Here is a 12,060-nt window from a genome sequence, read left to right as displayed (position 1 = left end):
CTTCACCTTGAACCTATGACCTCTCGTGAACGTCACCACCGACCTGGGGAAAAGCTTCCCACCGTTCACCCTATCTATGCCTTTCATAATTTTATACACCTCTATTAAGTCTCCCCTCATTCTCCGTCTTTCCAGGGAGAACAACCCCAGTTTACCCAATCTCTCCTCATAACTAAGCCCCTCCATACCAGGCAACATCCTGGTAAACCTCCTCTGTACTCTCTCCAAAGCCTCCACATCCTTCTGGTAGTGTGGCGACCAGAACTGGACGCAGTATTCCAAATGCGACCGAACCAACGTTCTATACATCTGCAACATCAGACCCCAACTTTTATACTCTATGCCCCGTCCTATAAAGGCAAGCATGCCATATGCCTTCTTCATCACCTTCTCCACCTGTGACGTCACCTTCAAGGATCTGTGGACTTGCACACCCAGGTCCCTTTGCGTATCTACACCCTTTATAGTTCTGCCATTTATCGTATAGCTCCTCCCTACATTATTTCTACCAAAATGCATCACTTCGCATTTATCAGGATTGAACTCCATCTGCCATTTCTTTGCCCAAATTTCCAGCCTATCTATATCCTTCTGTAGCTTCTGACAATGCTCCTCACTATCTGCAAGTCCTGCCAATTTTGTGTCGTCCGCAAACTTACTGATCACCCCAGTTACACCTTCTTCCAGATCGTTTATATAAATCACAAACAGCAGAGGTCCCAATACAGAGCCCTGCAGAACACCACTAGTCACAGGCCTCCAGCCGGAAAAAGACCCCTCCACTACCACCCTCTGTCTTCTGTGACCAAGCCAGTTCTCCACCTTTATCCCATGAGATCCAACCTTTTTCACCAGCCGACCATGAGGGACTTTGTCAATCGCTTTACTAAAGTCCATATAGACGACACCCACGGCCCTTCCCTCGTCAACCATTCTGGTCACTTCTTCAAAAAACTCCACCAGGTTAGTGAGGCATGACCTCCCTCTCACAAAACCATGCTGACTATCGTTAATGAGTTTATTCCTTTCTAAATGCGCATACATCCTATCTCTAAGAATCTTCTCCAACAACTTCCCCACCACGGACGTCAAGCTCACCGGCCTATAATTACCCGGGTTATCCTTCCTACCCTTCTTAAATAACGGGACCACATTAGCTATCCTCCAATCCTCTGGGACCTCACCTGCGTCCAGTGACGAGACAAAGATTTGCGTCAGAGGCCCAGCGATTTCATCTCTCGTCTCCCTGAGCAGCCTTGGATAGATTCCATCAGGCCCTGGGGATTTGTCAGTCTTTATATTCTCTAACAAACCTAACACTTCCTCCCTTGTAATGGAGATTTTCTCTAACGGGTCAACACTCCCCTCCGAGACACTCCCAGTCAACACATCCCTCTCCTTTGTGAATACCGACGCAAAGTATTCATTTAGGATCTCCCCTACTTCTTTGGGCTCCAAGCATAATTCCCCACTTTTGTCCCTGAGAGGTCCGATTTTTTCCCTGACAACCCTTTTGTTCCTAACGTATGAATAAAATGCCTTGGGATTCTCCTTAATCCTGTCTGCCAAGGACATTTCGTGACCCCTTTTTGCCCTTCTAATTCCTCGTTTGAGTTCTTTCCTACTTTCTTTGTACTCCTCCAGAGCTCCCTCCATTTTTAGCTGCCTGGACCTAACATACGCCTCTCTTTTCTTTTTGATCAGTCCCTCAATTTCCCTGGTTATCCACGGTTCTCGAATCCCACCCTTCCCATCCTTTTTTACAGGCACATGCCTGTCCTGCAGCCCTAACAACTGTTCCTTAAAAGACTCCCACATGCCAGATGTGGATTTACCCTCAAACAGCCTCTCCTAATCAACAGCTGCCAATTTCTGCCTAATCCCACTCAAGTTAGCCTTCCCCCAATCCAACACCTTACCCTTGGGACACCACTCATCCTTTTCCATCACTATCCTAAAGCTAACAGAATTGTGGTCACTATTTGCCACATGTTCCCCTACCGAAACTTTGAAGACCTGACCGGGCTCATTCCCCAGTACTAGGTCCAGTATAGCTGCCTCTCTAGTCGGGCTATCTACATATTGTTCCAAAGAACCCTCCTGTACGCATTTTACAAATTCCTCCCCATTCAGAGTCCCAGCTCTCAGCGATTTCCAGTCTATACCAGGGAAATTGAAGTCTCCCACTACAACAACCCTATTTTTCCTGCACCTATCCAGTATCTCCTGACATATCCGTTCTTCCACTTCCCTTGGGCTGTTGGGGGGCCTGTAGTACACCCCCAACATAGTGACTGCGCCCTTCCTGTTTCTAAGCTCCACCCAGAGTGACTCGTTACACGACCCCTCTGAATTGTCCTCCCTCTGCACCGCTGTAATATGCTCACCAACTAATACTGCTACTCCCCCACCTCTTTTTGCCCCTCCTCTGTCTCGCCTAAAACACTTGTACCCCGGAATATTCAGCTGCCAGTCCTGTCCCTCTTTCAACCAAGTCTCCGTCACCGCAACCACATCCAAATTCCTCGTGAGCATTAAGGCCCTAAGTTCGTCTGTCTTACCTGCTACGCTCCTTGCATTGAAGTATAAGCACTCCAGACCTCCAGGCCCAGTGAGGTCATCCTCCCCCAGAGTGCTCTTCTTCTTTGCCAGCCTTGTCCCAGCCCCAAGCTCGTCCCCAGCCTCTACACTTGTAGACCTAATATTTTGATCCCCACCCCCCTGCCATACTAGTTTAAACCCCCCCGAACTGCACTAGCAAAACTCCCAGCCAGGATATTCGTGCCCTTCCAACTTAGTTTTTCGACCCGTCCTTCTTGTGCAGGTGCCATCCTCTCCTGAAAACTTCCCATTGATCTCGGAAATTCTGCAAAATTCTGCAAAATCTCAATCATGAAACAATGATCAAAAAGTGTTTATGAATTCTTCATACTCCAACATTAAAAGACAATGTTTTGCATTTTGTGTGTTTATAATTCCAGTCACTGACACTGAGGATACTGCAATCAGTGTCTCTCCTCACCATTACCAATGAGAGGTCACAACACCTACTCGCAATGTTCAAGCATTGTACCATCTATCAATGTACTTTTACAAAACTGGAATGCCTTGTCACACTCCCTTGTCCAATCCCACGAACACACTTCCTCAAGAATTCATTTGATGGATGCATAAGGTTGCCAAATTTGGTATGAACTTACCACAGTAATTCACGAGGCACAAAGAAAAATGAGTTTGTGGTGCATTTCTTATTTCTTGAACTTTACTCTTGGTAGACTGTAACCCATCTTTGTCTATCCGGTGTCCCAAATACTCTACAGAATTTTGAAGCATTTCACATTTTTGCACCTTCACCTGAACTCTATGCTTTTCCAAAGATTGGAGCACTCTATTCAGTCCGTCCTTATGTGTTTGTCTGTTTGGAGCGAAAACAAGTGTGTCATCCAAATAGGTTCATTGCTCCTTGAAAAATTACAGGGACAGAAGAATTATTAAATAGCAGCCTATGAAACTGAACACCACCTACGTTTGTATTAATTGTCAAATATGACACAAACTCATCATTGAACTCAAGTTCCAGATAGGTGTTTGTCAGATAACTTTGAAAAAAAATCTGGCCCCCTGACAACATTGTGGACAGATATTCCACGTTTGGCAACTATCAAGTGGATTATATTTCCACACTTGATTTATGGTTACATTAAAATCCCCACATATCTTACATTACCATCTGACTTTGTTACTACTACTATGGAAGTAGTCCACATCCTGTAAATGAATAAAGAACAACTTTATTCTACTTTACAGTCTCAAGTGTTTTCAGTTCTTGCTCTATTTTCTCCTTTAGAACACAGGGCACTGAATAAACTGGTCTTGTATTCCTCCGGACCCGTTTGTTGGTTTTATATCCTTGAATTAGTTTGTTTCAGTAAATACTTGAGAATACTTGGCAATCATGCCATCCACGTTGTGAATTTTGTTTCCCTGCAAGAAAGCTGATTCCAATCTAACTTCAGCGCTGTTAAATAGTTTCTTCCCAACAAAGCAGGTTTTTCACCCTCCACGACAATAATGGTCGATTTTACACATTGCCGCTGGTATATAACTGGAACCAACACACTTCCCATTATGGGAGATTTTCTCTTTCCTATAACTTAGTCATTCTATGTGTGATTTATCCAACTGATGCTGAATCAACTTCTAATGGTATATCGATTCAGGAATCACTCTTACTGATACACCTGTGTCAACCTCCATGTTCACCGGAGATCCATCCAAAGCTACTTGGATAATGATACCACAGATTTCCACTAGACCTCCTTGTGATTCAGATCACATAGGTCTTAGTTGACCCCTCCTTGACCTGATGCTGCTCGACAACTATATGCAGTGACCTCTGTTTTCTGAACCAGCATTTCCTCTGTTTGTATTCTTTTGACGTGCCTTGGCAAGTTGACCCTTCTTCTTGCAGCTGTAGTACCGTGTCTTCAGCAATAGATAATTCTGTGCCTAATGTTTACCTGAAGAAACAGTAACAGAACTTTGTAGTACCTCTGCTGCTATGACCCGTCGTTGTTGGGGCCTTCAGCTTACTCAGCTGCAGCTTATTTAATTCAGCAGGCTTCTCTCGAGTCATGTTCTGCCACGCCCATGGACAAAGCTGCTTAGCAAGAGTTCCGTCGACAGTTAACTTTGGCAATGTCAGCAACCTACTGTAAATGCATTCACTTTTGAAACAGCACACAAATCTGTCCCACAATACTCTGAAATTCTTCAATATCGCAATGAATGAACAGTTTCTTCAAAGCCACGATAAAGTCTCCAATGTCCTCACTGAGCATCTCACTCCTGGTTCCAAACTGATATCTTTCTGGAATGGTTTGGGACTATAGTGCTGCTTATACCGACAGTGGCAAGTCATTTGGTTTAGCAGGGGTGAACAAATTCTTGTTCTATTTAAGAAACAGAGTGTTTCTTACACTCTGGGCCAGCTTCTGTCACAAATATCTTCCTTTTCCTTATTGCCAGATTATCAGGAACATCAGAAATACTATTAGCAGTGAAATATATGTCAAACTGCTCCACATACACAGCGAAAGATTCTTGGTCGTGGTCGTACTCTCCCGATCACCCAATAATACCTGCTGATGCGGCTACCTTCAAAGGTCAGACCACCCACGTATACAAACAGCCTTTTCACTAAGATAGGATTTTAAAAACTATTTCTCAGTAAAAATAAAACTCTCAGTTCCTCTACAAGTTTGCTGAAAGCTTCTCCAACCAAATTTGTTTGGCTAGAGTATCCAAAATCCTATCCTCATTGCCAGACTGTGATATCTTTGCTGGACAGAAAAGAGACGTGCATCACATGGAGCTCAAAGCACCCAACTGAGAACAGTTTATTTCGGTATGACTATATATACACATACATACACAAATGGCCACAATAGAGTGCTATGGCAATCTTAAAAACTAACTGTCCCAGAATCCATTTTGGATTGATGTGATTTTGATACATCTCAAAGATGATCTTTAGTAGCGAGTGTGGGTAAGGTGAGGCAGAGACCATTAGCTGTAGTGTTATAACCCCACCTTTAATCTGCATGCTCTGTTGATGTATATTCCCCACTGGGAACATACATTTGTCCTTAACATTTCCAGATGTTTCCCCTTCGCTAATTTCTGACAGATATAGGGAATAATGATGTGTGTAGCAAAAATATAAATGGAAAAATATAGAATGTGTTTAAGACTTAGTTACACATAACACACCAAGAAGTCTTTTCCCTGACCTTTGATCAAAGATGTCTGATATTATACAACACTACTCAGGCATGTTTATTTGTATTCAGAAATATTTATAAACCTCCTAAAACACAATCCTGGCCCCGTCAGCAACTTTTTAATACTTTAAGGAATTAAAAACCTTTAAATTTTCTGCGTAATGATGAAATTGAGGTTGTCATGGGGTTGGTGTGCAGGTGGTGGTGGGGGAGGGGGTGGGCGGAGACAAAGAGACAAGTTCCTAATCTCTGGCGGTGTATACCATTTTCTTGGGGGAGGGTCTTCCAGACTTCCACCAAAGTTATGACGGAAGATTTACCCCCCAGAAGTTTAGTTAGTAGAATTATTTCTGATTACAACCGTCAAGATTAAGAAGCCTTACCTTCCACCATTCCTCATTAGAATCATCTAGCAGAAAAACTCTGTCTCCAGCCCTGCGATTTTAAGCAAAGAGATAATGTTAGCCTTTAACTGAACATTAAAACTTCCTCAAATGATAGAGATGAAAGAATCCTGGTAATATAAACAAACTATTCCCCACAGCAGCACATCTCAAGGCTGGCACATCAGTACAATGCAGAGGATGTGTTTTACTGTTGGAAGTACATTTCAAATGACATACTTGGCTACTCAGTGATGTCGAAGTAGAGTACAGAGTTCTCCTGTTCTCCTAGTGTCCTTGCTAATAGTTTCCCCTTGACCAACTAATGTAAATTATTGGGTAATTTATTCAATTGTTGTTTGTGGAAGCTTGTTGTGCACAAACGGGTTGCTAGGTTTGCCTACAAAATACCAGTGACTTTGGGACTACTTTGAGAATCTGATAAGATGCTATATCATTTTTTTATGTGGAGACAAAATATGAACCGCAAGAGATATATGTTGCATTTCAGAAAATATTGACTGATTCTAGTGACTGAGTAAATGCACTGTGGAGTGTGAATTTGGTCAAACAGAACAGAAAGATCACAGAATCACAGAATATTACAGTGCAGAAGAGGATCTTTGGCCCATCGAGTCTGCCCCGACGCATGAAAGGCCCTGACCTGCCCATCTAATCCCACTTGCCAGCACTTGGCCCATAGCCTTGAATGTTATGGTGTGCCAAGTACTCATCCAGGTACTTTTTAAAGGATATGAATACGAACAACAGCAATCATATCACTTCTAAATCATCTCTTTTCAGTGAAAACATGCCCAATTTATAAAAATGTAAAAATAAGTTATTTCTTCATTTGCAGCCAATGGGTGCCGCTCCTTACTGGTAGTACACTGATTTGAAAAATCATTCCTGGAGACTGGTTATGTTCATCATCTCAGGTATACTGAAGCACTGAAGCAATTAGTGCTTTCTGTAAGCCCATCCTGAACCAAACTAGTGAAGCAAACAGTAGTGCTGTATATCTGTCTGTTTGTTCAGTATTACTTTCTGCTGAGCAATGGAACTTTCACAGACACTTGTAAAGTTTCCATTATAAATCACACTCGGGAGAACAAGCCAGTTACATCATAGAATTGGATATGGTGGCAATACTTCTTAAAATGAAACCTTGCAGCCTCCTCAAAGCACCATCTCTGGAATGCGAGCTGCACTAGTTTGAAATACAGCCAAGGGAAGTTTTGACAGGCAAAATTAGAGTGCTGATTATTTGGAAAGCAAGAAGATGAAATTGTATAGGATCCAGCCAGCCGCAGTTATTCTATGGAAAGAGGAAAGATGCATTTGAAAGAGACAGACTTCATTTAGATTAAACAGACGAGCTGCAGGAGCCAACAGATATTTCAATGTAGTTCAGCAGATGCAGTCTTACTAAAGTTGAGTAATGGTACTAATGTATTTGTGTTGGACAAGGACACGGGGTGGTTTTTATGAAGCTGTGCTCTCAGTTCACATAGCAGAATGTATATTAGGAACTCAAGCTAATAGCCAGTGTGCCAATACAGATGACCTTCAAGTTCTTGATACGTCTTCCTGCCACACAAAGCTCTATACAAGGAACTCTGACTGGATTGGCATTGTTTGCTCCAGCAAGACTGGCTCCACCACTATTTAGAACCATAGAAAATTACAGCTCAGAAACAGGCCTTTTGGCCCTTCTTGTCTGTGCCGAACCATTTTTTGCCTAGTCCCACTGACCTGCACTTGGACCATATCCCTCCACACCCCTCTCATCCATGAACCCGTCCAAGTTTTTCTTAAATGTTAAAAGTGACCCCGCATTTACCACTTTATCCGGCAGCTCATTCCACATTCCCACCAGTCTCTGCGTGAAGAAGCCCCCCCTAATATTCCCTTTAAACTTTTCTCCTTTCACCCTTAACCCATGCCCTCTGGTTTTTTTCTCCCCTAGCCTCAGCGGAAAAAGCCTGCTTGCATTCACTCTATCTATACCCATCAAAATCTTATACACCTCTATCAAATCTCCCCTCAATCTTCTACGCTCCAGGGAATAAAGTCCCAACCTATTCAATCTCTGGGAGCCTGAATGGGATATTAGGAACAGGGTTAGGCTATTCATCCCCTTAAGCCTTTCAATTATATCATAGTTGATTTACACCAATCCATTTATCCACTTTTGCTCATATGAACATGTGAATAAGGAGTAGACCATTAAGTCCCTCGAGCCTGCTCTGCCAGTAGATAAGATTATGGCTGGTCTGACCGTGGCAGGCTGAGCATGGGCACGTTACAGTCAGGATATTACAGGACCTCAGAGAGAATGCCGAGAGGCAGGGGAGCTGAAAATTTAGGTGGGATGGAGAGGGCTGGCATGCCCATCACCTTGAAGTCAGTTCTGGCATATGAGCAGCAGTGGGAAGGTGGCAGATAGCCCTCCTGCTCAGACGACTATTCAGGCCTTCAGAGGATAATTCAGGGTGACCTAGGGTCTTCTGCCATCAGAAGTTTGAATAGACCTACCTCACATTAAGTTGATCTTTCTTTACACCCTATAGCTATGACTCTAACACTACAGTCTGCACTCTCTCGTTCCCTTCTCTATGTACGGTATGCTTTGTCTATATAGCACACAAGAAACAATACTTTTCACTGTATGCTAATACAAGTTGGAATGTCTTGTTGAAGTTGTACAAGACATTGGTAAGGCCACACTTGGAATACTGTGTGCAATTCTGGTCACCCTATTATAGTAAGAAGTTTAACAACACCAGGTTAAAGTCCAACAGGTTTATTTGGTAGCAAAAGCCACACCTTTCAAATAAACCTGTTGGACTTTAACCTGGTGTTGTTAAACTTCTTACTGTGTTTACCCCAGTCCAACGCTGGCATTTCCACATCATGACCACCCTATTATAGACAGGATATTATTAAACTAGAAAGAGTGCAGAAAAGATTTACTAGGATGCTATCAGGACTTGATGGATTGAGTTATAAAGAGAGGTTGGATAGACTGGGACTTTTTTCTCTGGAGCGTAGGAGGCTGAGAGGTGATCTTATAGAGGTCTATAAAATAATGAGGGACATTTATTAGCTAGATAGTCATTATCTTTTCCCAAAGGTAGGTGAGTCTAAAACTAGAGGGTATAGGTTAAGGTGAGAGGGGAGAGATACAAAAGTGTCCAGAGGGACAATTTTTTCACACAGAGGGTGGTGAGTGTCTGGAACAAGCTGCCAGAGGTAGTGGTAGAGGCGGGTACAATTTTGTCTTTTAAAAAGCATTTAGATAGTTACATGGGTACGATGGGTATAGAGGGATATGGGCCAAATGCGGGCAATTGGGATTAGCTTAGGGTTTTTAAAAAAAAGGGCGGCATGGACATGTTGGGCCAAAGGGCCTGTTTCCATGCTGTAAACCTCTATGACTCTTTGGGCGGCACAGTAGCACAGTGGTTAGTACTGCTACTTCACAGCGCCAGGGACCTGGGTTCGATTCCCGGCTTGGGTCACTGTCTGTGTGGAGGTTACACGTTCTACTCGTGTCTGCGTGGGTTTCCTCCAGGTGCTCCAGTTTCCTCCCACAGTCCAAAGATGTGCGGGTTAGGTTGATTGGCCATGCTAAAATTACCCCTTAGTGTCCTGAGATGCGTAGGTTAGAGGGATTAGCGGGTAAATATGTAGGGATATGGGGGTAGGGCCTGGGTGGGATTGTGGTCGGTGCAGACTCGATGGGCCAAATGGCCTCTTTCTGCACTCTAGGGTTTCTATGATTTCTATGACTCTATGTGACAATAATAAATCAAATCAAATTCCTCTTCCCACGGCCTTTGGCATTTTACCAGCTGCAGGTGGGCCCGTCGCCATGCGAGGGAAACGACAACATTTACCCTGGCGGCCCTCCTTGCAGGCGTTTTGGGGAGAGGGGAGTGGGGAGGTGGAGGTTGGGGGAGCCACCCGCTCAGATATCTGTAGCCCGCAGAGGAGCCCCCTATGGGGAGGGCCACCCCTGTTTTTCCAGCCATCCAAAGCTGCAGGTGGTACTTCTGTCCCTCACTCAGGAGGAAGTCTCACCTTATGGAGAGCTTCCAGCCAATCTGGATAGCTGGCAACTCTCCAATCCCTGCAGGTTTTACATGTACACAGTTCTACATTTAATTGATGATAGCCTCTTATCATCTCCTGTAGCACGGAAAGTAAAGTGTGAAAGAAAGACTATAGGTACTGAAATCTGAAAACAAAAGCTGGCAATTACACAACAGACCAATTAGCATCGGAGAATCTTTCCTGATAGGAGCCCAGTGGCTCTGGGATATTAATCTATCCGTTCTCGTCTTATACGCTCATAGCTGTGATGGCGCTGATTTTGCAGAGGTGAGGCTCTATGAAAGGAAAATTATGGGGTACACGTCAGTAATTTCCCAAAATATGCTCCTGTGAGACCTGGCTCCCTTAAAGGAACTTGTGTCTGTAAAATCCACCCCGTCTTTCCAGTATTAATACCTATTGATAAAAACAAATGTGGCTCAAAGCTTTCAGCTTGGCTTTTATGTATGGCTGTATCTATATATGAAGAGCTAAGTCAAATGAATACCTCATTATTACACCATCTGGTTCACCAACACAATGCAGACCACACTGTCAGCTCATCCTGCTGAGTCTCATGTAGAAAAAGCAAAGTAACATGGCATTGCAATAAATATAGAGATGTAAACACTCCCCTGTTCCTTTGTTCCTCCTCCATTCCTTTTTAAGGTCAAATTAAATTTCACTTATTGACCTCTCATTGTATGTTGCTTTTGTTTTGGCACACCATAGCATCAAAAATGATAGCACAGAAGGAGGCCACTTTGCACATCGTTCCTGTGTCACTGCTTGTTCTTCAGCCCCAGATTTCACTTTAATAACCATGATGGACTAGAGGTTGTGGCGAGTTTTAGCAATTTAAAGAGCAAGGCTAAGAACTTGTGTGGGATCAGTGCATTCTGAACAATTATAATCATTTCTTAGATGTACACAAGAGACCGCCTTCAGTACCTGAATAGACAGGCTGCATCTATACTGGAGAGTATGTTGAATAATTTAAAGCAACAGATGAATATGCTGTAAATTCTGTTCTGAAATTCAGACAAAAGGTGACAGGCATAGTTTGATAACCTAAAGTTTTTGATACAGATGATTGGATCAGATTATACCCGATATATCCTGGTGCTTTAACTATTCTACTCGTGTCTGGAAAATAACAAGAACATTTTGGTAGATATGACATCAGGAAAGTGACAATGAAATAGCTTTCCAGCGGTAGTACTCACTGCATTTCCAGATCGTCATTCACTTGAGGTATGAATCTGTACAGAGCCACATAATTGAAATGCTGCAAGGGGTCTTTGTTTTCAGGTGTTTTCGGCTACAAAAGAAAACACGAGCAATGTAAGCAAGTTAGCAGGAAAGAGGTGACATAAGCAATCAGACTCTCTCCGGTCTGATTTAGGTCTCTTCATTTTGTCTCTATTTTCATATACTTCCTTGTACATTATCCTACCCACTTTCCCATGATTTCCAATACTCACCATGCCCAAACAATAAAGTGTCACTTCAATTCTCCAACCATTCATATAAAATGCTTCCTCGGTTCAGAGGTAGCACTCTGTCTGCTGAGCTGAGAATCATGGGTATTATATTCCAGAAAGCAACTTGGTAAAGAACGTAACTGCAACCAATTTTTATAAAATTTCACAAGTGTTTATTGACACAGTTACAGGTCACCAGCAAGCACTGCACAACTCAACAAGCACCATTAAACAAGTGTTTATTGAGAAGTATGAGTGAATCCTCAGTTAATGCCCACCACCAATTAAATACAATCTATCAACAATTAGCAA

The 12,060-nt window shown here is 43.0% G+C and overlaps 1 protein-coding gene across 1 annotated transcript in view; it reads right to left on the bottom strand.

Annotated features, from left to right (window-relative positions):
* stac (SH3 and cysteine rich domain) overlaps positions 1-12,060 on the bottom strand; it is a 186,940-nt gene that overhangs the window by 26,797 nt on the left and 148,083 nt on the right. The window contains exons 8-9 of the mRNA XM_078217125.1: positions 11,491-11,585; positions 6,167-6,218 (exon numbers count right to left, since the gene is read on the bottom strand). Coding sequence (XP_078073251.1) covers positions 6,167-6,218; positions 11,491-11,585 — 147 coding nt within the window. The remainder of the gene's footprint in view (positions 1-6,166; positions 6,219-11,490; positions 11,586-12,060) is intronic.

This window comes from Mustelus asterias, chromosome 7, assembly GCF_964213995.1.
Source record: "Mustelus asterias chromosome 7, sMusAst1.hap1.1, whole genome shotgun sequence".
NCBI lineage: Eukaryota > Metazoa > Chordata > Chondrichthyes > Carcharhiniformes > Triakidae > Mustelus > Mustelus asterias.
The sequence above is the reverse complement of the archived record's forward strand: the minus strand, read 5'-3'. Positions and strand labels throughout refer to the sequence as shown.